This window comes from Acanthopagrus latus, chromosome 19 (assembly GCF_904848185.1).
Source record: "Acanthopagrus latus isolate v.2019 chromosome 19, fAcaLat1.1, whole genome shotgun sequence".
NCBI lineage: Eukaryota > Metazoa > Chordata > Actinopteri > Spariformes > Sparidae > Acanthopagrus > Acanthopagrus latus.
In genome coordinates, this window is record NC_051057.1 from 4,133,424 (window position 1) to 4,160,389 (window position 26,966).

At 40.1% G+C, this 26,966-nt stretch overlaps 1 protein-coding gene across 4 annotated transcripts in view; it reads right to left on the reverse strand.

Moving 5' to 3' along the window:
* Positions 1-3,145: 3,145 nt before the first annotated feature.
* Positions 3,146-26,966, reverse strand: part of slc12a7b (solute carrier family 12 member 7b) — a 63,000-nt gene continuing 39,179 nt past the window's right edge. For 2 of the 4 annotated variants that reach the window (XM_037078918.1, XM_037078920.1), the window contains exons 4-25: positions 25,822-25,968; positions 22,495-22,549; positions 21,991-22,121; positions 21,333-21,574; positions 20,938-21,149; positions 20,292-20,459; positions 20,043-20,141; positions 19,659-19,716; positions 18,489-18,663; positions 18,256-18,374; positions 18,021-18,119; positions 17,366-17,485; positions 16,832-16,936; positions 15,430-15,598; positions 14,557-14,752; positions 14,182-14,351; positions 13,798-13,929; positions 13,279-13,386; positions 9,824-9,999; positions 8,951-8,965; positions 6,414-6,547; positions 3,146-5,951 (exon numbers count right to left, since the gene is read on the reverse strand). In XM_037078918.1, coding sequence (XP_036934813.1) covers positions 5,860-5,951; positions 6,414-6,547; positions 8,951-8,965; positions 9,824-9,999; positions 13,279-13,386; positions 13,798-13,929; positions 14,182-14,351; positions 14,557-14,752; positions 15,430-15,598; positions 16,832-16,936; positions 17,366-17,485; positions 18,021-18,119; positions 18,256-18,374; positions 18,489-18,663; positions 19,659-19,716; positions 20,043-20,141; positions 20,292-20,459; positions 20,938-21,149; positions 21,333-21,574; positions 21,991-22,121; positions 22,495-22,549; positions 25,822-25,968 — 2,922 coding nt within the window. In that variant the 3' untranslated portion in view covers positions 3,146-5,859. Of the gene's footprint in view, positions 5,952-6,413; positions 6,548-8,950; positions 8,966-9,823; positions 10,000-12,753; positions 12,871-13,278; positions 13,387-13,797; positions 13,930-14,181; positions 14,352-14,556; positions 14,753-15,429; positions 15,599-16,831; positions 16,937-17,365; positions 17,486-18,020; positions 18,120-18,255; positions 18,375-18,488; positions 18,664-19,658; positions 19,717-20,042; positions 20,142-20,291; positions 20,460-20,937; positions 21,150-21,332; positions 21,575-21,990; positions 22,122-22,494; positions 22,550-25,821; positions 25,969-26,966 lie in introns of all 4 variants that reach the window. The other 2 variants (XM_037078921.1, XM_037078919.1) reach the window with 2 other exon arrangements.

A 26,966-nucleotide genomic window follows, 5' to 3' on the forward strand; every position in this document is an offset into this window, starting at 1 on the left:
TTAGCAGACCTCTGTAGCTGCTCCTCATCTTTTCCACAGGGTCCAGACCACAACAGCTGATACTACCACAACACACCGAATTACTGTCTTAGCTGTTGATGGGTGGAGTTGCATTATGGGTCATGTAGGTGCCAGGCTTTGACAAGGAAGAAGCATGTGTGCATGTGTGTTATTGGAATTTGAGTTATATGTTTGATAGTAAAAAGTTAAACTGGGAAAAGCAAATGTTTTTTGTTTTTTTTTCTCAGGGTGGGGCATCATACAGAAATTATACTAAGGGCACCAAAATGGCTATCAGCAGCACTGCAGGTAAAGTTGTATAAGAATGATAATTTGCATATAGGGAGGAGGCAGAGGTGGATGGTTGGGTTAAACAAGCTCAGGACTTTCATTCAGGAGACCGCTGTACCTGTCCAGTGGGAAATTAGAAGTCAGTTGGTTTTTCCTAAAAATGTAGTAAAGTGATGTCATGTATGTTCGTACAAGACGTTAACTGCTGTTATTAAAAAGTGATGGTATTTTAAGACAACCCATGATACTTTTCTAAACCTAACCAAAGTGACGAAGCTCTGGTTCACCTGTCGTTAGTACAATGCAGTGGCCGTCTCGTCTGTGGGAGTGACCCACAGTCAACCTAGTCAGTCGTTCAGGAATGCAAGTGTGTTGTCTGCTTTGATACAGTGAAGTGGTGGTCATTTCCTCTCATAATGATAAAAACAACACAATCCCTCTACTTGCACATCTATGCATCCGTCTGTCCACTGGCTTTGTCCTTAACCCAAAACATCCAAATAACCCAGCAGGACCTCTGCTGAGCTGCAGCTGAAGGGATTAATCAACATTTCAGCTGATGGAAAAAGTTCAGCGTCATAGCATGAATCAAATATGGCGAGCATACAATGTAACAGCAAAGTGTGCTGTTCATTGTGCTCATTCTGCTTCAGCTGAAAATCAATGAGAACATTTCTTTGGGCCTTTCAATCTTTGTCTGACGCACACACACACACACACACACACAGTTGAAGTTTGGACACACATCGTGCTCTGCTGTCAACATCGAGTCTTTCTTATTGATCTGGCCAACAATGCAAAGAGCAAAGAAAAGATAAAAAGTTTGGACTGACACATCGTGCTGACAGAGTGGTGAAAGGCAAGTGGTCAAAGGTTTGTGCAGGATAAAGTGCAATGTTTGCATATCAGAGACTTTTTGGCAAAATGCATATGCTAAATTCAAAGAAACCAGCAACTGAAGCTTTTTTCGAACACCATTGTTTGGTAACAGGATTCAGGCTCAGGGCAACATGAGCAATACATAACTTCCTCCTTAAGTCACTGCAATGCAGGTCACAGTAATCCTCCAAGATCTGACTTCTTTCACCTCTTAACAGGACGACAACACTTTCCTCTGCACCACGCATTTGACTGCATGTTCGATCACGTTGATGGTAACAGTGATGTCAACATGAAAAGCATCATGTTGGCTCTCTCAGCGGTCACGCTCTAATTGATTCTGATGTCCGTATGGTTTGTTCGTGTGAGACAGAGCATGTGAGCGGTCAGTTCAGGCCTGGTGGATCGCTGGTTGTCCAGTTGGATAGAAGGGGAGGTGCAGATGGGGCAGGAGAAGGGCTGACACCTCCCACAGCAGACGATAGCCTAACAGTACAAACCAGCAGGCATACCAGTGTGTTGACCTGCAGTTCTGACTGTATCTCTGGAGGTCATCGATACTAAATTGGGACCATATGTGATTTAGCTCTGAGGTAAGTCTCCAGTGAGCGGCTGCCATCACCTGCAGCACAAAGCTTAGTTTAAAGGAATTCAAGGCTGCTCTCTAGTGGACAGATGTTGTTCCAGCAGTGTGACCGGCAATCTGCACACTCACCGCTGTGCTGAGCGGTTACACCAGTGGTGTCAAACTGATCCAGTAAAGGGCCATGTGGCTGCAGGTTTTCATTCCAACCAAGCAAAGAACACACCTGATCCAAATGAGGCGTGTTCTCGCTTGGTTGGAATGAAAACCTGCAGCCACATGGCTCTTTACTGGATCAGTTTGACACCACTGCTTTACACCTTCTCTTACTGCAATTCTGACAGATTATTTTACAACCTTTCTGCTGCCGGCTCCTTAATGTTTAGTGTCATAGACTGCATGTCCTTTTTACCCTTCTCAGACTGATTCATATTATTGCTTTTAGAGGGGTGGAATGGTAAAACTAGTGTCTCACAAGAAAGAAACAAAGATTAGAGAAACATTTGGTTAAATTAAACACACTATTATAATCTAGTTTTTCTAAATCACCTTACGACCTGGTGCAGGGCTCCTGAAGACATGATACAGCACAGAAACTTTTCCAAATTTGCTAACAGTATAATGTCATTGTGTTGCACTGACAGCCACACCAGCGAGCTTTTCATACAGCACACATCAACATGGCTCATATAGCTCATACAACTGAGATACTGGAGCTCCCAATTACAGTAAAAAATCACTTTGGTGACCCAGAGTCAGCAAACATTAGCATGCCAACACACAAAACAAGGATGCTGAACATGGTAAACATAATACCTGCTATACAGCATGTTAACACTGCTATTGTGAACATTTTGAAATTTTAGCTTAAAGCAAGAACAACCCAGTCACCAGAATAATGTTTGTAGTGTACCTTTCTGCAGACAAAGATTTCTATCTTATGTTGTGACAACGCTGTGCTTATGATTTGGTTAGCTTTGAGCTCAAAATCAACACGGTTAACGTTAGGAAACGGTCATGCAGTCACTGGATTGGCAGCCTTCTCACCTGTAATCTCGCCTCCGTCCACTTTTCCTTATAGTAACAGTCAGGTCATTGACATGTGATGTGAATGTGATAAGACATGTATTGTTGAAATGTCCAAAAATGTCATATGACACGTACAAATGTGAGAGTATCGGTGGTTTGCAGAAGCTTTAACCACCGACATTGTACCCCATTGATCACTGGGCTCGGACAAACTTTGAATGTTGCTAGCATGATTCCAAACACAACAAATAAATACGTTCTTTATGTAGGCTAAATCATGATAACACCAAAACGCTTCTCAGATCACAAGGGTTTCGCTAAATCGCTGAAACTGACATGTGGAAAGAATCAGGGCAGAGAAAGGTTGTTTATTTCAGCACTTTTAATAATTACTCAGAGAGGCACAAATACAATTTACAGGGCTACCCTCCTCTATATGTGTGCCCACAAGTGACTTCCTTTTCCAGCCCGTGAGGCCTGCCGGCTGAGCCAGACAACAGCAGAAACACAAACGACTTCATCTCACAACAGTATGCATAAGGAACACACACACACTCACACACACAATTCTGCTGGTCCTCTCACTTAGCAGAGGCTTCTTTCCTTTCATAAATCCATACGGAACATCAGTTGTTGAAAGAGATGTGATTATATTTTTTTCCTTCAGCCAAGCCTCAGTGAGGTAGATATCATTCTCTAGCCACCTCAAATATTAGAGCTGTGAAACCCACACATTGCTGACAATCCTATTTTCCTCCTTTTCTTTATATTTAGCATCTTCTCGTTAAGGTTTCATGTATGTTATGTTTTCTTTCTGCACAGCTACCGCTATTCAGCTCAGTAACCAAATTATAAACAAAGAAACTTTTTCAATAATTTATCTTTACAATGTTCAATGTTTCAAACTTCTTAAAACTAGAAATTTTGTAGGTTTACACAAACAGAACTGTTTCATCTTTGGTGGCTAAAATATAAAACTGAATAAGGAAACTGAAATATGAACTTCATGTAGTGACAGAGATATTTAGACAATTCATTTGTTCCCCCGGTTGCTTCGTTCAGTTTCTTCACCCTCTTGAGAGGTAATCCTGAGGGGTTTTCAGTGTGTTGTACATGTTGTGTTTTCTGGTGGGTCCAAACAACGCACAAAACAAGTGCTGCTGTCCTTACACATATACCGCCTCGCTCTTCCTCCTTCCATAAAAATCACACAAAGAAAAATTAACACTTAAAGTAACAGAAGGTCGATGATAATGCAACAAACACTATAACTAGTAACACAGGCATACATCAACAACTGGACGACACAACAAAACACGGATGTTGCATGACTGACAGTCAGAAATGGTCGTTCCCCTGCGAAGAACTACAGGTAAACGCGCCTTCCTGCTTTACAAAATACTGCACATCTAATTTCAAAAAGAAACTGTGGAGGTACACACAAGGGAAGTTTCTGTCTTCTTTCCTCCGACACAAAAGTCGGTGAGGTGTTGGCTGGTGTAAGATTCCCTGGAAAATGCACTATTAGTTGCATTTGCTTGTTTACTCACAGGCAGAAGTTCAGAGGAATTCTGTCTCTGTTGCAAAATAAAGTCAATATTGTGGATTTCCAAAGATCAAAGCAGTAGCGTCTATATGGCCATAATAATACTTCCACAGTTTCTTTCATTTTTGGCACTTTGTCTCCTAAACATGCTCAGAACAAGTTATCTACTCAGTCTGGGGCGCAAAGCCTAAAGAGTTTGTTTGGTAAGTTATTATTAAAAAAAACTATGGAACATGGGTTTTATGAGCTCATGTATCAGTGTGTCTCTCCACTTAAGTCAGAAGGATGTAGTCGTAGATTGACCAGAACAAAGTGTCACAGTCAGCCAGTATGTGATGAATTAAGTGCTGAAAGATCGGTAGTGCAAAGTCAATAGTGCTGTAACTATGTCCGTATGGGAAGAATTACACTAATTCATGTGTCAATTTGTGCTTTCACGTTTTAAAAAGTCTACTTTGATAAATGCCAACAATTCTGAAGGCAAATTGTGCGAACCAATTAGCCAGTCTAATATCTGATTAACCTATTGCACGCTGTCAGACAGCCCTTGAATTAAAAAAAAAATCTAGTTCTAGTCTTAACTGAGCACTACTTCAGACACAATAAATATTTATACATGTGCATTTCATATGTCCACTATAAAGATTACAGGGAGCTACAACATGAGCTATGGCTATTTTTCCCTATTAAAACAATAATGTTCCGTGAGGGTGGAAATTGTTGACCTGCGAGTGTAAGTACCCAACATCACCGCCTGAAGGGAGGAAGGTGATCCAACGCTCAGGCCAAAACCCTCAGAGCACTGTGACTACAGATGCTGCTCTAAGATGGAGCTCTCAGCTACTGACAGGCTCCCAAGTTCCACCTAACAGCATGTTTCAGCAGCGCCTCATCTGTGGCTGAGACCGAGAGCAGTTTCTTCAAATATATTTGAAATGAAAACATCATGTACATATGGTGACGCAGACCATACAGATCAGCTGTATCGGATTATTGAATATTCCTGATGTGTTATTATGAATGACCTTCCTACGCAAAGCCATTTTGTAACTTCCTCTCTTTCCATGTTTTTCTCAGGTCCAGCAAACCTCCAAGAGTTGAGCACACCACACGACATGAAAGACTACGAGGTTCATATCAACAGCACACATTCACTTCTTTGCTTATCTGTACACAGTGAGTGCCAGTAACTTGACAACATAAACACAAGAGGGAAAGAATTTGAAAATGTAACAGAACAGGACAACATTTTCCAGACTTAAATGAACAATATAAAGTGTCTCTATGCTCTATCTTCCATGTGCAGGGGTACAGTGGCCCAGCGTGGACACACACTGTGCTCGTACTCTCAGCCAGTAAACTGCTTCAACCATAACTTTTTCCTTCATCCTGAGGGCCTTCAATCACAAGCGGTCCCGCCTTCCTCAAACCCCCGCCCCTTCATTATTAACCAAATTTTCTGCCCCCGAAAATGCCCGGTGACTGGTATCCATGATGACAGCCCATATGTGCAGGGTGGGGCCTTTTTTTTTTAAGAGTAGATAGTAATGACTTCACGGCCACCGCCTCGCACCAGGAGGACCCGGTTCAGACCCTCAAGGAGAACCTCCAGGAACTCCATGTCTGAGACAGCAGTCAAGGTAGACACATACAGAGACACATCTCATTACTTTGTCTATCACAATGAGCTTTTCACTACAGTTACATCCACATCAAAAATTACATCACAATAAAAAGGAATGGCAGCAATTAAACATGCAATAACTAATATTTTTGAGCATTTAGAGGCAGTGAATATCCAGTAGTTATGGAGCTACAAAATTATTTATCTGGTTTTGTCTCCACCAGTTTCTCAGGGACATATCATTTCCACTATGTTCACCAGCTCATCTGAACTGTGTCTCGCTGCTGCTTGCTTCAGAGCAGGTAGCGGCTTTTAGTTTAATCTTTGACTGAAAACAGCTGCTTGATGCTGCTGGAAACCTATTTTCTCTGTTCGCTCATCACAACAAGAGACTCCTTTTCACATTGTCATTTCACATGTGGTTATAATGCAAATATGGTTTCCAGCTGCTTTAAGGATACAGTTTTCATCCCCTCCTCTGTTCTTCGGTGGTCCGGGCATGTTGAGCAGAACCAGGTGGGCTCCCTGCGACTTGTTGACCACTACCTCGTTCAGCTTGACAGCTGTGTGCATCCGACGAACATTTGACTGGTTCCTAGTTGGACAGTAAGGTCAGAGTGAGAGACAATACAAGGAAAACACTCATGACCAGATACTAACTAAACTAAACCCTAAATCTCCCATAATATAAAAATTGGAACAGTCATGATATTAAGTTGTTTCTAAGACTTGTTCAGTACTTCATCAAATGTTTTGTCCTGCGATAAAGACTTTCTTTATGAAGAGAGTCTGTTGAGGATACAAGTAATCCGAGAATCTCCATGCCTACAATAGTCCTTTTTCACAACAGACATTTTTACTCATCCTAGCAGAAAAAACACAGGTGTTACCAACAACATTCCTGTTTCTCTTGCCCCATTTACACCTTGTATTAAAATGGGAACTGTATCCAGATAAGTTATCCGGATAATAAACGATTCAATGTTTCCTTGGCATTCAGACTAGGTATTTTTATCCCTTCTTATTATCCTCATTTAGATCGGATCTCTGCCTTCAGCAGCAAAGCCTGCCTGTGAGTAATTTGAGGTCACAACAGCCCAAGACTCCCTAAAAAAAATAATAAAATCACAGAGTTTTTGTAGGTTGTTGTGTTAGGGGAAACTCAATAAACTTTGTGAGATGCTGTCTCAACAAATTCCTAATTAGTTATCCCCTCTTGTAAATTTGGCAAACATAATACATTAAGTTATTCCTCTCTTGCTACTGGTCTGTTCTGTTATAGAGAACTGTACTGCCTAGATTCATTATATATAAATGCAGATCAGTTGCACAGATAAGTGCAACGATCATAGTTATTTCTTACTGTCATCATTTCCAAGTATTTCACATTCATATTGCTTTCATTTTCACAGTTTTGTTGAATAACATATCTTTAGGTGCTTACACAGCACAGATTAGACAAATGATCAGTAATCATAGACATCTTTCAGCCTTCTCACCTACTCATTTTCTAAATTTGAACAACATATATAAAACACACACACACATATACATATATATATACATATATATACATATATACACATATATACATACATATATACACATATATATATACATATATATACATATATATATACATGTGCAAAATATGCTGAAAGCAAATATCTGTCTTTCTATACAGTTGCCAGCACATTGTGCGGATTGCGTTTGCACATGGCTGCTCGGATCTGAAAACAATGCAAGCCAGACTACCTTCACATGTGATCAGGCAGATCCAATCACGTCTCGATCAAGTCACATTTTAATTGTGCATTTACAGTCATTTTTCCTTTTCAGGGCACAGACCGCATTTTAATGAAGGTGTAAATGGGCTCTCTGTTCTATTCAAGTTTCCCAGTAAAGCATGACAGTGTGACAGTGTGCCAGACACACGCTATCACAATCCTGAAACTGAAGCAGCGATATCACTTCAGCCATCATTAGTTTTTGTATCCACACCTGTGCTTTACCTCCTGTCACATGTAAAATGTCCTCTGTGTGAAAAGCCTATTGTGAGAACATGGCAGCACTCCAGGCTAAAATAGGAGCTGCACACCAGAAAGTCCTTTACTCATGCCATTCTCTTTAAAGTAGAAACTCATGGAGAACAAGCTCTCTTATTCAAGAGTCGCTTGTTTATGAGGTTAAACAACGGAATAACTAAATTTGTTTTTCTGACTTGCTTATAATGAAAACATCAAAATGACACTGTGTACTTATAAACAAAAAAAAACTTATTTAACCATAATCACTGTATTAATAACATTAATTTAGTAAAAGCATTCTGTAGGTTAGGCTCAAACACAAATGGTAAAACAAAGCATGGTTACGGGACTGAAGCGTATTCAATTCCAAATAAAGAGACAACATCTGAAGACAAAGGGGGCATGCAGTATCACACCATGACCTCCAACATGATCTCACTATCATTATCATTATTGTAATAATTTGTAGTAATTTGTCATAGCCAATTGCACATGCTGTATTCAAACTAATCCAGTTTATTAATAGTGTCTCTTTAAATGTTGTCTCTTCATCATCACCTTCACAATGTTAGACCACAAAGCAATAAAGCACATGACATCAAACTGCCAGAAGCCAAATGATATTAAAGAGAAAAACAAGACAATTCAACAAAATTCTGCTTTCCATTCTACTGAACAAGACAAACGTTTCTATTGTAATGTCACGATCAAATGAAAAGTTTTGTCTTCGCTTATCACCAAAAGCTCAATGGAAAGCACAAGTTTGCACATGCATGTACAGAATGTCATGAATGTTTCATGCTAATTAAATCAGTAAAGGCTTTTCCATGCTCAAACAGGACGTCCATGCACATTAGGACACAGACAAACACAGAGGTATGAGCACATGAGCTGGAGGACATTGAACAAAGCTACAGTCACCACAGCAGCAGTACACACATACAGCCTAGGTCAAAGAGAATGCGACTTACAGACTCTCCCACTCTCTAGAAGGAGGAAAATGGGACAGAACAACAGAAACAGGCTTAGATGCGTCCTACATCAGCTCTCCAGCTCTCTCCACCACACAGCGTGCATCCAACTGTCCCAAATGGTGGGTCATGACACCCTAAAGTGACCGAGGTTAACCCCAGGAGGTGACACGGGGTTGTTTGATGTAAATGGTGAGGCTTGGGGAAAGATTAGCCTTCATTTCTTCCTGTCCTGCGAGACTTTATGCTGTGATGAAAATTTTAAAGTAAAAGCTTTATAAGCCAATAGAAGTGCACTGGGACACACCTGATGAAGTCCACACACTGATCACATGGACAGTATGGGATGAGAGGTGTTAGTCTTAACGGCAACAAGGTGTGCGTATGGGCTGCGTGGTCTGGCCATGCACTAAGACTGAAATGGCTGGAAGTGTACACACATGCGCACACACACCAAATGCAGCCTGAATGCACACGCCATGCAGACAGTTGTCCCATTTCACCCTGTCAGCCTCATGACCGCTACTGCTACAACTACACATGCTGTCCTCCTGCACTGAGGCTTTGGCACCATCCTGAAGGATCGTCACTATTGTATGAGCTGCACTTTACGCCTCAGATAGTTTCTATGTTTTGACATATAAAACATGGGAAAAGCAATTCAAAATGGTGCAAATGTCTCTCACAAGGCACATGCAACAACAGTATGTTATGTACCACCACCTTAACGATATATTTCAGTAACAGTAGTCAACTTTTTTGGGAATGAATCTTAAAGACACAGATATACATGACACAACTTTTTCTTCTTTCAAGCTTTTAAGATAGAAATGTAAAGGCTGTTTTTTGTTTAAAAAAAACCAAAAAACTTACGGTTTCATGTTAAACAGGTCGCGCACAGCCACATTAGCGTTGCACTCGCGGTTACGATTTCGCTCTGTGAAGAGCTTGTCCTTTGTCCAGGTCATGTGGACCTGCTCAGGCCCACTTTCTGCTTTGTCATTTATAGCGGCGTGAGATGCTGTGTTTCTGTCATGGATGAGCTGGGCCTGGAGGAGAGGGAAAGAGAGAGGTGAGGAAAATCGGATATCAACCAGAAGATTTTTAGGGGAGAGACCAGAGGGAAGACAATAAACAGAAGACATTTAAACAAGGAAATAACAACTGACAAATAACAAATAACAGGATGCTAAGTAAGAAACAAATCATGAGAGAATGATAAGGAGGTGGTGAGGTTTCTGAGTCCAAGATAACACCAGAAAGTCAAAAGAAAACTATTTTGGGAGAAACAAGAATAAAAACTGGAGAAGGAGGAAGGTAAGTAAGGTATCAAAAACAGAATAATGAATTAAAGTAACAGACTGGCCAGCATGGATAATACATAAATAGCGCGGGAAACCAAAACATTTCCTTCTACATATTAATAAAAGCTGGGCAAAACCATGCTAAAAAATGGGAATAGTACAAACCTGTTCAATACACAAGGATCATGAAGGAGCTAATATACACTATGCATCATAAGACATCATAAGGTTGAAGGTCCCCCAAGCAGGGGTGAAACACAACATGCATGGGTGACTGACAACAACAGGGCAGTGGTGGTGAAAATGAACCAGGCTGGGAAGATAAGGAATGATGTCAACCAAGTGTTCAAATTGGATACAGGGCCTCCAGAGATTACTGTACATGTTCAAAATATGTTACTGTAGAGTATATAAAGCAGGTACAGAAGCATAGGATGCAGGGATAATGCAAAACAGCATAGCATAGCAAGGCAGGATTTATACACAGCATTAGAATTTGGTTTTATTATTTAACGAAGGCTGGGAAATATATTGATATTCTATATATTAGACTATGTATGATCTTAGATTTTGGACATTGTTATATTGACATGAAGTGTTGTCTTTTCCACTGTTAAAGGCTGAAATACAGTATAAGGTTAAAAGGTGAATGAAATTCCATTTCTGAATTGTTTTTCCAGTCTACTTACCATTCATTCCATTCACACATACAGTCATACACTGATAGCCAAGGCTGCCATGCAACATACCAATTGCTCATCAAGAGGAATTTGGGGTTCAGTATCTTGCTCAAGGGTACCTCGAGCTACAGCTCCCCCTTGTCATTTACTGAAATTGATCAGCCTGTTCTACTTGTTCCAATACTTGCCTTTAACCCGTCCTTTCATCCATATTACAGATGATGATTTATCAATCGTTTCCTCTTTAGGGCAGTCCTAGCATTTATGAAGTGCTTTTGACGATATCTCAAAATACTGAGTTTATGTATCACAACATTGCCAAAAAATACTGTAATATTATTTGAAGGCCGTATCACCCAGCCCTACATTTGAGAATAGCTTTCTTCATTTCTGTTTTTGTGACTGTGCTACAGAAAACAAATCCAACAGGTATATTACCACAGCACAGTGCCTTTATTATCATCCATCATCATCACTGGTTTTTGTATGTGTTGGTGTTCCAATTTCTGGAAGATATAACTCTGGTTACAGGTGTGAGCATGAGGAGATGACTGGGGTCAGGACTTTGTCAAGCAAACTGAAAAAAGTGGGCCCAGTATTGTCGAGTCAGAAAAGTGAGAGTAAAAGATTCCTGGGTAAAAAGTACTTGTAAACTGTTCCTGAAGCCTATAGCCTGATAGCAGCTATGATGTCTCATGACATCAGTTATCAGGACAATATGCCAAAAGTCAAAGATAATTTCCAGGTTTCTGAGACAATACTGTCCACTCTTTCCTCTCACATTCTGTAGGGAGGTAGGGATGAGGTGGGATTATGGAGGTACTGTAATGGGAAGTCAGGCAACAGTTTAAGGGTCCAGCAGGCTGTTATTCACAAAGCAGCTCTTAGTGACAGTAATACATAGTAAGTAGAATTGCTCTTGGGCCAGTCTGGACTGGCGGTTAAACTGTCAGATATGCAAAATGAATGCTATCTGTTATCATAAACTGCATTATTTATAAAGTTGTATTGCCGATGACCTTTCCCAACAGGGCTAATGGCACAGGTTTTACAGAGATACAATAACTAGCTTGTAGTCCTGGGCTGACAACAACTTCATGCTGGTGCCTTCTATGTACAACAACTGGTTTTGCCCAGCTGGAGCTGCACCAGATCAGCTGTATCCCTGATGTAACTTAATATCAAAGTACACTGAACAAGTGCTAGCACATAGTATGAACATGGTATATCAGCCATGACCAGATGCCTTTGATAAGCCGACAGTGACAAGGTTATAATACACTATAGATTATCCAGATTATCCAGATGCTATAACTATGTAGGCCTTTTAGAAGCTTATTCTTATAGAAGCTACAGTAGCTGCCACTCTTTTGTAGAGAAGACTTGATATAAATATAAGTGCAAACATTTGCAACAGTAAGTCTTGTTAGCAAATGCGAACAGAATTATTGTATAGTGAGGACAACATAATTTGGACAAAAACTTCAATTAACTATATCTTAATCATGTCAATCACAATGGCCCTTATCCTCCTTCGTACTAACTCAATAATTATGGCCATATAGGCCTGAAATGACTTTCCAAGGACATTTCAATTTGAAACTTGAGCAGCATTTCTACTGGATCATCCTTTTTATATTTACTGTACAGGTATCACATGTCCACACCAGAGAAAAATATGTTCAAAATGTATTTTATTTTAAACCATGCTGATGATAATAGTAATTGAAACAGTGGAACTGTAGCCAAAGATCCAACTTTGTGAAGACAGGCCCGTGAGTCTAACATTGAGGGACAGTGGGTTGACAAAATTGTCTACCTCATCCTCCTGAGTGTCCTCCATCAGTGAGGACTGCTGGCTGAGGTTGGCGCCCTGGGCAGCGCCCTGGTTCTTCCTCCGGATTGAGCTACGTGATTCGTCAGTGATACTCTGAATCTGAGCGGTGTAGCGCGGCACAGAGTGATGGCAGATGAACAAGGAAAGGGGCCAATTGTCATGTTAACGCAGTGGTAGGCCAGATTTGACCAAAATGCTGTTTAGAGGCAACTATGAAGTATTTTCTTTAAATAGCAAATTAACTTAATAGCTTGTTTTGTATTCTTTATAATCTGACTTGTGTGATACTAAAGCTACTTAGTTGTGTTGTGAGTAACAGGGAGAAAAAATAATGACATTCTGTAATAATAGTCATATTCCTGAAGATGTTAATGAGCTGATCTTATTAGTGTCTAATCTAAGACACACTATAAAAATACAGTCTCTTGCGTTGAATCACAAAGCAGCTAGAGAGACAAAGTGACAGTGAGTGCCGGCTTGTGTTCGGGTAGGTGAGGTTTACATTACCTCTCTCTCCCTTTCAGTCCTGGAAAGCTGCATCTGTTTCAGCATCTGAGACCTCTGCTCCATCACTAGTGTCTTCTCGTAGGTGAAGGCTGAGATGTCATTATCATGCTGCACAGGAGAGGACAGAAATATGCTCATCAACACAATATGGAGCAATAAGAAACTTCACACAAACCCCTGCCAGCACCGCGGAGCCTCCACAGCAGTTGATGTTAAATGTTAAACTTATGTCCCAGATACAATAGAAATATCAAAGTGTATTCACTGATCACTGTATAGGGTCCTCTAAACGCCAGATCTGACCCAAAAACATTGTCAAAAATATGAAAAAGTAAATAATATATGTTAAACAGTAAATGAATATAGTTATTTTATAAAAGAAATATCTCTGTTTATTTCTTCAGCTTCTTGATAAACTTTCTCAACATATGATGTCACTGTATGAGAGGCCCATCAGCCTAATTCCAATGTAGTGATGCGTCACTACCATTGCAGGAAGTTATTCAGTTCTAGTCTCACCATCTCCACCACTTCCACTTCTGCATCCAGTCGTAGGTGGTAAAGGAACATCTGGAGATCTTTCTTCATTTGTATGCTGTTGTCATCCATCTGGGCAACAGTGAAGATACGCATCTTACACTTCCTCCACACCTGGAGGAGGAGGATACACATTTGTTTTGGAAGAAAAGAAAAGAATAACACAAGTCCATCAGTCAGAGGTCAATGGATTGATTAGTGTGGTGAACTGAGTGAAAGAGAGGAGGGGCCGAAGTGATATCGATGTCAAAGATTCATAGATGGTTTATAGGTGAGTATGACAGCAGGAATGCATGAATATGAAAAAAATAAGGAAAAGAAAATATTTGTAGCAAAGGATGTCTCAGAGGGAAAACCCACACCAACCTTGTGCTGTCGCAGCAGGAAGGGCAGCAGCATCAGCATGCCTCCATCGTGAACCACCCACCACACGTCAATGGTGCCCTCCCCCAGGCGGTCCTGGTTGGTGGGAAAACTGTCCACATTCTTAGCCACAAGCAAGGCATGATGGGCTGCTGTGGTCTCCCTCACTGTCTCTGGATGGGTAAAGGAAGAGAGGTGTCTGAGCACAATGTTTCATGAATCACTGTGAGACATCCATTTCAGTGGAAGGACTGCATAAGCAGATATCATACAATTTTAGATGTATAACGTCACTTTCTGTACATTTTTACATACTGTATGTACAAACATACTGTACAGTATGTACAATCTATTGTTTAGCTGTTTCCCCCTCTGTACCTATGAAATTCTTCCATGACTGCGGGTCATTGGACTGCCTCCAGGTGCCAGGCCAGCCCATTAGGACTGTGTTGTGCTTCATGCCTCCCAGCCCCGCAGACTGGATGAGGTGGGAGAAGCCATCTCTGAGGTTTGAAGACACCACAACATGGCAGAATCCTTTTGTTTTCTCCGTTGACATGGCAGACTTGATGTTCTGGACAGATACAAAGAACAAAAATTAAGTACGAAGGAGGTAGGAATATATACGTTACTGATGAAAATGTCTTTTTTTTTAAAAAATGGCACGGCCTAGGTTCCCCATTTAATTCTGGTTGTACTGATCCTGGACTGTGCTTCACCATTCAGCACTCTTGTTACTTCCATCCAGAACGTTTAATAATGGTGGGTCTAAACAATGCCCATGTATACAGCAGTCTGTGTAATCTGAAATTCCGCCTTTGCACGATTGCTTTTTGTCAAAAATGTAATCCACAGATTAGAAACTCCTTAAAGGACAGTCAAATCAGGCTGCCAAGCAGAACCCAAACACTTGCTCTATTTTCCCAGTAGAGGGCAGAGTTTATCTACAGTTGAGGCATTTTCCTTTCCTCAATCCTGACTTACAAAACAGATTGTGGGCACAGTGGTGAATTTCAAGCACAGCCCAAAAAGAATGACTGTGGTAATTTGGTGGATTTTGACTGTAATGATTAGCAATGGATGGACTGTTAACAAATGAGGAATAAAAAGACATTTGATATCTTATCAGCAACTGTGCCCACATTTGGTAGAACACAGTCATCATAAGGTCGACATCTAGATTAACAACAATATACTGCACTAGAGCCTGTATTTTCATTCAGCCTGTCTGTGGATACATCTTCATCATACCTGTTCAGCCCTCTTGGCCTCTGCATCTTTGGTGAGATAGGTTCCCTCTAAAACGTTTCCCACAATTGTGAGGCCTTTCCCTGCCTTCAGCTGAGTGGTGAGGGACAGCAGACGAGGGTGTTTGACTCCTTGATCCGAGTCGACATTCAGGAGCACCAACAACTGAGGCCTAGATACATGAGGACAAGAAGGTGAGGGGGCGCAAAGCCAGACTGCACTGATTTGCAGGGTGGAATAGAGCAGGACAGATGGAGTCTTGCATCAGAGGGTTCAAGAGGAGCAAAAAATTATTTTGTTTAAGACACAGTGAAAGAACGCTTCATTTGAGTGTACAAATTAAATGTACTCAAATTTCTAAGGTGACAAAACTCTCTATATCCATGACTTGATTTCACTCCCGTTTTGACGATCATGATTTGATTCAGTTTAAATTTCTTTGCTGCACTGACGGCTGTTCCATCGTTCGACTTTTGCACGGGGTTTTGTAAAGATCTGCAGATCATTGGTTTTATGCCCTGTCATTTACATTTTCATATTCTTCCCTGGTGGATTTCTGCAGGTAAGGGTTCAAATAATTTAAATATTACAGAGATCACCTTACATACCATCTTTCAGTGAGTAAATAACAAACAACACAAGAGAAAATTCAATTTGTCACCAAGTTTGGTTTCTCAAATCGTTCTTGAGAAAATCTTCATTCTAAGCAAATTAATGGTCTCTGAAAAATGAAATAAACAGTATTACAAGTTCACACTCAGCAATGCAGGGAGACTAATTGGAGTAGAAGCAGCCTTACAGTCCTGGACTAAGGTACATGTTTTTAACAGAGAAAGATATATTAGCAAATCACTCCTTATTTTTGCAGATATGACTTTAGACAACGCAAATAAATATATACATGTTTATAGATACTGACATATTTGTGGATTATGGTACAATTTGTGGGTTATAACTATAAAGTCCAACACTGGCGTAACAAAGCAGTTACCCTTAATGAGAACCATCTGTATAACTGGAAACATCACATCCGTACAAAGTGAATATGCCAAGAAAGTAAATGAAACGTGTTTACTTTCAAATTTATATTTAGGGCATTTAGCTGAGTGTTTGGTTTTTGTACAGGCATTCTGCAAGGTCAGCCAGTGTGGGCCACAGTACAGTATGAAGGCTCATCAACCTTTTCTGTCAGATTAGATAGAGGACCAAGAGATTAATTCAACGCACCCTCTGTGTCTATTCCTGTCTCTCTTCAGTCCACCACAGCCGTGACAGATGGCACTGTGTCAACTGTAGCTACAGCCATATAAAACACACACAAGCACACACACAAGCACACACACACGCACACACACACACACACACACACACACGCACACACACACACACATAAAATATACTGTACCTCCAGTTCTTAGTGTGTGGTGGAGCCTCCTCAAGGCGAATGAGGGCATAGCGTGCAGCGTTGAGGGACAGGCCACGGATGCCATCTCCCCACTCCTTCTCCGCCCTAAAGCCAGAAATTGATCGATGAAGCACAAAAAATGAGAACACACGCAGAATGATATAAACTAATGCCAGTGTATGGATCTCGACAGATCTCATTGTTTTCATACCTGTCTTGTGTGGTTTAAAGTATTTATTGTGTGTTTTGCTGATTTAGTCCAGTTTCTTTGTGGCTGTGAGAGCAATTTCTGTGGTAAACCTAGCAGACTTTTCTTTAGATCCAGCCAGACAGTCAAAGCTGGATTTAGTATAACTCAAAAGGTTAAATGTAAATGTATTACTAAACCCAAACTTATTTTTCTTTGAACATTTAATTTAATTTCCCTTTTATTAAGTCTTTTTCCTGCCTGCTGATATAAGTGAACTTTTTCCTTTTTCAAGGTTTACTCTATACCTATGAATAACATTACACACATTACACATGTATTCTTACCCTCTGTATTCAATGTATTTGTAGATGCAGCCAGCGATGACCATGGCCACAATAGCATAATACCAGGAAGAGATGAACATGAGCGCAAGACACAAGCTCATTCCCAGGAAGGACAGAGCCCTGTAGGAGAGAACACACACTTTACCACTCCAGTCTATTGATGACATGACCATCCATTTAAAGAACAACCCTTTCAGGTTTTCTGCACTTTCATTCATGGAAATGTCTTAATGGAATGTAACCAGCTCAGAAAGGACAGCAGAGAGGCTTAGACCTCAAGTAAAATGATGAAATGATGCTAACAATAGTGCAGTTTTGTATTGTCCTCAACCTTTGTAGTGGAAGTAATCTTAGTAAAGGCCGTCATCAAACTGAACAGGTGTGGCTGCGGTCTGTGTGTGTGTGTGTGTGTGTGTGTGTGTGTGTGTGTGTGTGTGTGTGTGTGTGTGATTCCTGGCATGTTCATTAGGAAAACCTCAGTCATCTCAATGTCCCTGACTGGTTAAATAGGTCTGACAAACCTTTCAGACATTGCTTATTTGAAACCTCAAGATACACTCACTATTCTCCTCCATACAGTAACTGTTAGAGAGTTAATACAGAGAAGGTGGGAGAGGGAAATTGTACTTGTAAGACTGAATCATTCATCACCCACCAGTGGTAGTATTTGAAGCGCGGCCTCCAGTTAGGCGTTCGCAGCAGAGTCTGAACTGCACAGGCCAGGTTGACAAACAGGTAGCACATAAGGAAAAACCTGTAGGAGGAAGACAATAAGCCAATATCTAACACACTATTATGACCCACTGTATGTGCCTTTAAGAAGTCAAACCCTTTACCTGTTGATCTGTTTTTATGAAAAGCAAAAGAAGACTAAGAAAACAGATACTGACATGGAGAGAATCGGAGCCACAGCGTCCAGGGAGGCAATGAGGATGCCGATTTCACAGATCCCAGCAGTCAGCAGCAGAGCCCAGGTAGGTTCTCCATTAGCTTTACCATGACCAAACACCTAACACAAACACACACACACACACACACAGTCAGGTATGAAGAAAATTCAAGTCAAAAAACATGAGGATGAAATTTGCTTTGACTGTACTGATGTCGACTGCGTGTACCTTACCTGTAAGAAAGGTACAATGCCATCTCGTGCGATGGCCTGCAACAATCGAGGGGCACCAGTCAAACTCTGTAGCCCCGCCCCACAGCAGGAGAAGAATGAGCCAATCACAATGACCCAGGGGGAGGGCCAGGATAGTGTGCCTATAACAAGGTTCCCTTTCACCGAGTCACCAAATCTGCAATGCAAAAACGTATTGGATCATAATTACTTATTCAGCCATATAATATACTTAATACTTAACCTAATGTCAAACAATTTAAAGGATACATCTGGTGATTATCTTAGTTTTCCTTTTGTCCTCAAATCCTAAATCAACAGTAAATGTAAGAGTATATACAGTGTATATCTATGACCTGTTTTGAAAAGATAAACATCAATCGGATTGATGGAATAGGAGTGAATAAGCTTGGGGTTTACAACCTTCGACAGGCTGGAGAGATACTGTGAGAGAAAGTGTTGCGATATGGACTAAAGAACTGGTGCTTTTGGTCTTTCATGGGATTTGTTGACACTAACAAAAATAGAAAATAACACAAGCCCTGTCCCCTGAAAAAAAAAATATTGAAAGACAAGTTTCTTTGTATTCACTGAGACAAAATATCCATTTACTTTGCATTAATAGGAGACAATTTGTGAATTAAATAAATTATGATGGGTCTACATGTTTTAATAGAAAGCACACACTGGGTTAATATGTACATCTGATGCATTGTAAAATATCAAAGTTGTTAGAATACTTCATTACATAGTTAAAAAAATCACTATTAAATTATTATCAAGGACCTTCAATGGATCTTGTGACTCAGAAAAAGGATAAAGAAGTGTTTCAGGGGGCACAGTGGTCCATTCACATCACATGAATGTAAAATATGTGCAAGTGATTATGTCTGAAAAAGATCAAATCAGTGATAAGGGCACTTAGTGACTCAATAATTTTAACTATTTGCCCTCAAGGCACAAAAGTTAAAAAGAGACAAGCAGAAGAAATCTAAATGATTCAAAATGTCTACAGTTTAGCTGCTAAAACCTTTTTATAAAAATGTTCCAAAGTTAAAAAATAGGGTGCTCACTTATGCTTACAAAACTTCCATTTCCGACTTCCCAGCATGGGGGTAGGTACATACTGACTGAATTTTCAGTTTTGGGGAAATTTTTACTTTAAACTCTTACTTGTCTCGAAGCAGAACTCCCTCAATGCAGGCACCAAAGAGCACAACACAGGTGACGTCTGGGAAGCACTGTTCAGGAGAGTAAATCCAATCCAAAGATCATGCTGCTGTAAAGCTTTAGACACACTACACATCATCTAACAGGTGGGTGTAACGAAGTATTCCTGCCAACATCCTATAAACCTGGCAGCTGCTAATACTGAGAGTTAAATAACCTTGCAGCAATATCCAGCAACATTATATGCATACATCTATGTAAGCACTTGAGGGCAGAGCTGACCGAGCTAAAACATTTTGATAATAGAATATAACATTTTTAACTCTACAGTTAAGGCTGTGTGACTACATTTTTTGGTATCAGTGTCACAAAACTGTCGAAGGATACAGATGAAGGAGGTGGTAGCGATAGCCATTATGGTCCCAATGGGGATGGACTTTTGGGCATCACGCAGGTCACCTGACCTGTTTGAACCCGCCATGATACCTGGAAGGGGCAGTCAATACAGAAAATGCGAAATGTGAAATAGTCAAAATGCTGTGCTGTCCAACTTGAACCACAAAGGAAGTCAAAAGCTATTACACAATTACTCCCACATCATACTGTGTGTGGTATGTGGCTCTTATCGAATCTCACCAGTGACAGACGGGAAGTAGATGCCGACCAGCAGAGTGAAGAATGTGGTGATATCGTTGACTACGTAAGGCATGTAGATGTCCTGGGCAGGGTCACTCCCTCCAAAAGACGACAAATTCTTGTTTTCCACCATCATACCCAGAGGGCCATACACTGACCACATGTTTTCTACAGGGCACAAGGAAACACAGAAGTTTGAATTTAACTTAAAAAACACAAGCATAGCTCTTTACAAACCAGGATGTCAAGCAGCCTGTAATTGACCCCAAAGAAAATGTGTCTTCTGTATACAGACTGACAGATTAAAGTTAAAGACAGAAACTAGAGAAATGCACTGAGAGACAGAGCCACAGAAATAAAACAGCCAGAGACTGAAATGTGCTTTCAAGAGGTCCATCCAGTGTCATGGACGTGAGTCAATAAAGGTAACTTGACCGATGATAACAAAATTTTTGCATCATTTTTGCTACAAACATATAAATGACAAGAAAGGAGCTGGCACATTGTGTAATAAAACACTGCACTCCATGACTGTGTAAATTCTGATGGAGATGTTGAGTGTCTGACATTGTCCAAGCGCTCCATTAATCTTTTTTTTTTTTTTTTTTACAAGCACACCACATTAGCACACTGCTACTGTTCCAACCTGAAATGACTCCACTGGTCAGGCCTGGGATGCCCTGTATGCTGGTAACATTGTTGTTGATGAAAAATTCGTTGCAGGTGGCATTGAACTCGGACCCATCACAGAATAGCTTCCACAGCTTGGTGGTGACCGTCATGTTACCTATAACCTCCATCTTAAGGCAACTGTCAAAGTTGTGGTTCTGCAGAGTGCGGTTCCCTAACATACAAACACTGCAAAGAAGAAGACAGGACAAGAGAGAGATCTTGTAAAATTGATACAAGTTTAATGATCTAAAGGTAAAACATACTGATAAACACTGAAATGTCATCTTTATTAGTCTATATGACTGGCTGACAAATCTAGCCTGATGTCACTTTTGGATCATATTCAAGGTTATTGTTCACTGGACTCACGGAAAGTCTGGTGGCTCAAAGATAGTCTTGATGACTCCAGCATAGATGGCAAGAATGGAAAGAATAACACAGGCCAGGAAGACCAGTGCCAGCTTGTTGACATATTTCACCCCTACAAAGACAACTATGGACATCAGTGCTAGGCAGCATGTGCCGTAAACACGCATGTTATTGAGCAGGGCATCCACCTCATCCTCCTTTTTCTCTGCCACAAAGATGGCTGCTTTAGGCACGATGTATGTCTGCATGGGAGGGAGGGGAAAGACAGAGAAAATAAGAATCTACACTTATTTTAAGTTTATTAAGTAATTACAAACAATTAATTAATTCAAATCAACTAACTTACCGATTTTAGTGAATAGTTATTTCATTTTAAGCAAACAATTAGATGCTTTATTAACCATTTATTAAGCAAAGATAGTTTTATGAACATCACTTGCAACTTTACAATATACAATAACCTAATTAATGGTTTGAAAAGCATTTAAGTGTTTGTTAACAGTATAATTACTGATCTGATACCTTTATTCAATGATGTTTAAACACTCAGAGTTTCATCTACCATCTGAGTAACATTCACAGGTGGTGCACCAACAGTGACATGGAGCAAACAGCAGAGGATAGCCACTCTATAGACGCAGTCACAGCACTCTCTCACCAGTAGAATCTCTATAGTACCCAGGATGTACATGGAGCCAGCGAAGGTTGTGCCCAGATAGAAACAGAGACCCACAGCTCCACCAAACTCTGGACCCAGAGATCTGGAAATCATGTAGTACGAGCCTCCAGCTGGGAGAAAATAGGGGGAGCAGAGTGAGAAAGGGTACTATGCAAAAAAAGCAAACAAACTTCTCTTCAGTCAGCTTTTCAGAACGTGCAGAATTTCAAATACGTAAATGTATACCAATGGAAAAAAGTGTTTTGGTAAAGCCTGAAATTGCAAGTCAATAATATCTGCTGCCAATTACCATAAAATCAGCCAACAATGAAGGAAAAGGTGGATTTTATTACATACAAATGCGTAAGGCTGAAAAATTGTTTTATTCAACAACCAATAAAAAAGCACCATTGCAGCTGCAGCCCGAGTAGTCACCCTATGAATTGCTGTAACTCCATTTTAACCCCATGACAAGTCTTTTGTCTTAATAATTATGAATCTTACCTGGCACAACACCATTAGTAGCGATTGCACTCATGGATATGGCTGTCAGCATTGTCTGTGGAGAGAAGACGTCACAGAACAACACCAGAATAAACTCAACTTCACACTGATGAAATTCTTCTGAAATATGAGCTTTTTCAAAAGCCCATATTTACAGGCATTTAATTATTTTCAATGCTGCATTATTAAAAGAGAATTTGTGATGTAGTTATCACCCATTCAAACGACAATTTACACAAAACTCCTTAATCTATTTTTCATGCACACAAGCTATTCAATTTATATTTATTTTCCAGATCCAACAATAAAAGACATGAAGAGGTTTATCTAGCATTTAGCCTGTTAAAATACTTCTAAGGGGCTTTAAGGTCTAAATCTTGCGGATCTGTAATGGATATGAGCTTTTCCGTGAAATCAGTAATTGTGGCAAAAGATATTTACGTCAGCATGTTACCTAACAGGGCTTCCGGATGAGAGAAAGGACAGATCAGAGAGAAGGGCAGGGAGACAAGATAACAGGAACAAAGAAGAGAACACAAAGAAAGACGGGAAAGTTAAAAGTAAGAGGATGAAGTATAGAGAGAAAGGAGAAAGCATGAAGGTGAGAGAATAGAGGACAAAAGCAAGAGGAGGATGAGCACGAAGCGGGAGGGGGGGCTGGGACAAGGACACGACCAATATAAACCTTGTAGTCTTTGCCGGGTGTCCGGTTTAAAGTAACAGACAAGCTGGAGTAAATCCAATTAGCTGGCAATTTTACCTCCCACTCCGTCTAAAATCCTATGCAGCCAGGCACAAGATGGTCTTTACCACAAATGTATCCAAGAATTCCAGGCAAAAAACAGCGCTTAAGCAGACTTCTAGAGGAAATTCAACCAGAGTACTACTACTAGACAAACGCAACCATTTACAACATTAACCAAAAATAACTCCGCTTAATTAAACCAATACATCAGGGCAGCTGTAGCTCAGTTGGTAAAGTGGGTTTAAATGTCCTTGAGCAAGATACTGAACCCTAAATTGCTCCTTTGAATGTGTGAGTGGTCAGTAGACTGGAATAGTCTGCAAGACCATTGACATTACTAGCTGTATAATTCATCACCAAAAAAGCTACATTCATTTATTTATAGGCAAAATCGATTAAATCAAACTGCTTGAAATTTTAAACTATCTCAGATCAGGTTATTTCTATTAGTTTCGTATAATAACTTCTCTAGTGTGAAGATGAAATGGTTGATACAGTCATGATAAAGCTGCCTGATGTGTTGCCTGAAAATACTAACATAGAGATATTTTGGTTTTATTCAATATATACAGTACTGAGAAATGAAGGAATACCTCCCAATACCGTCAATGGCCCTATCTGGAATGCTTCATTCTGGAATAATTGTAGGGGATTTTGCGGGGGAGTCTATTTTATGGGACAAGTAAAGCCATACGTTTCATGTAGATTAGTTGTAGAAAATGGGAGCTGTGCAAATGTTCCTTTTGGATCAAGCAATAAAAGAGTTGTAGCAAGACATGTTTGAGTTTATCTGCCACATTTGACATTGTGCATCCTGTGATGTGATTATTGCTGATGAAGCAATATTATGCAGCCCCAATTTAAGTATGTTCAGAAAGGCATACCACTCAAAAAGTGCAGCCATTAAAGCTTCGATTCAATTTACTAAATACTCACATATATCTAGTTTCCTATCCGAGAAGCAGAGAAACATTAGAGTATGGTGCTACAATGGAAAGCAATGTCACCAATAGCAAAGTTGAAATATTTTATTGGCAGTTTTCTAGTATGATGTGACCAATGCAGTCTTGAAAACAATACCACATTGTACGCACAAATGTAATCATGACCTCAAGAGTCAAAAAACAATTATACCATTCCTACCACTATTCATTAAAAGCAGTGAATGTAGCGATGACATGGAAGCATTTTAGAAACCCAGGAGCTGGTCGTGACCTATAAACACAATGCAACCACTGTGTACATGTTGAGCAACACATACGATGGAAATATTCTGTATGCAGTGCTGTGTACTGGGCTAATGAGAAAGTGTGTTTTATACTTGATATGTTAGTGTGAGACCTCTTTGTTTTTATCTGTCCCTCTGCAATGAAATAGACCTGACTAAATCAAATTATATGAGAATAATGCAGTAACACTTTTAGAAACAGCAATTGAACTTTGTTTAAATTTATTTCTGGTGTTGGGTTGAGGGATCATGAATTCTGGCCTATAAACAGTTGGCTTATGTGGAAGCATCAGTTCAAAGTCAGATGTGATCTAAGCAGTGAAAATGAACATTAATCTGTTTGACTAAGCTTGGCTCTCTTATTATGTAACCGCAGCGATGCAGTTGAGGGCAAACCCTCCAAACGCACTAAACTAGATTGAAATATATAAGTGGTGTCCCAGTCTTTCTAGGCCAACAGTTTTTAGAGCTACAGAATCTGATATTTACTTTATAGCAGGCAGAAGGAACTGGGTTACAATTTTCACTGATGGTTTACAATACAAACATTTTGGAAATTAAATAAATAATAATATTAATATACATCCAACATTTGCGGCTTTAATTGCTTTATTCAGTCAAAAAGGAATGGAAATAATTTTTTTATATGTGATGCTTTACTTTGCATAATCTGCACTGTAGTCACTTTGCTAGACTCAGCCATAAATGGAATTGACCGTGTTAAACCATTAAAGCATTCCAGTGTGAGGCAAAAAGCATTCAACTGAGATAGTACTTGAGGTCTTGGTTTGTACTTTCCCTGATTAAACTGATGTAATCCATTGTCTGCTGTGGGATTTGCAAATATAGCCACTGTGTGGGTGTGCATGTCGCTATGTTTCTGACACTTTTCAGATGCAGGGATTACACATCAAGCTGCCAGGTACTATTAGAAGCAAGGAACGTATATATATATGGATATGGACATTCACAGCGGCTAAATTTAGGAGGGATCAATGGCCACTATGCCAACTTGCCAGTCATTCAGTACTGATGTCATCAAGTTAACAGCGTCTGCCCCTAATATCAGCACAGCACTCCAGCAGCATATGGACACATATTCACACTCATGTTCTAATGTATTCATAACGCATTAAAGAGCTGGACGTGTACCTTAAGTTCACTCTTATATATTCTTGCACGTCATTCCCCTAATGGCTTAAACTGCAAAAACCTTGATAAAGTACAATATCATGAGTACCATATCATGAGTCAGACCAGCCAACTGTATTCAACAAACATACGAGCAGGGGTGCAAAATGTTCTAACAAAGACGGATAAATCATGAGACTATTCATGAGGGCTGAGTACTCACACAAGAGCAGCACAAGGCGACAATTGCCAGGGACTCCAAGATGCCGGCGGTGCCGACAATCCATGTAAGTCGCAGAAACAGGATGACGCCCAGAATGTTCTGGAGGCAGGGAAGGTAGACGCCCATGAAGGTCCCCATCTGAGGGCTCTGTGGAGGAGGGGAAGGGATGAAACAGGACAGAATGACAAAAGACAATCAGTCAAACTGATTAATGTGTGATTAGTAATAGGAAGGGGAAGGAGGTAGATGGGAGAAGTGAGAATTATGGCAATGCTGGCAACTATGAGCAGCAAAAAAGACAAGGTAGAAGAAGAGCAGAGGGGGAATGGGGGAAAAACAAGGCCTATGTTAATGGGCAGTGAGGGGGGGCAACAACTGTTTATATACAGTAATATGTACATGGTATGAGACAATTTGGCTAAGACTTCCTCACCCTAATTGCAACACAATGGACAAAGCATGACCATGCAATTACAATATCTTTGTGCTCTTATCTAAGACAACATAAAACATACTTGTTGAATACAATGCTGTCAGTAACAAGTAACAACACTGCATCCAATCTATATACATACAGTTTCTTCATCTGAGACACTGTTGAATATCCTGAATCATTTTCCTGTTCTTGATAATGACTTATAAGCTATGTTTTAACTCATGCAACATTTTATTCTAACCAGCTTTTTGACATGCCATCATAATTGCAAAGCAAAAGCTGCCACAATGTAAAGATCGTACTTAATGTTCTTCAAAACATGAATAAAGCTGTTGTTTGATATAGTTTTAAGACTTACATCAGGCAACATTCATATAAACCACTGTAACTGCCCCGTAACCAGCAACAAAATTTGTCGAAAATCCTTCAATGCTTCCACCCCAAAACATAGCATTCCTTGCAAAAAACAGTAGTTTCGCAACAGCATGTAAGGAGGCTAAGGCAACAGGAACATATTACATTTTTTCTGACAAAAAACACGAACATTTGAATCGATCACTTCAGATTGACAAGTAGCTACCTTTTCAGCCATGTGTCTCCAAATGTACAGCACAAGTCACACCGGTCCAGGCAAAAAGGGGCAACAATGGTGTCAGTCTAATTCTTTAATAAGAAGTCCCTGCAAGCCAATGGGAGGTGCCCGAGGCTG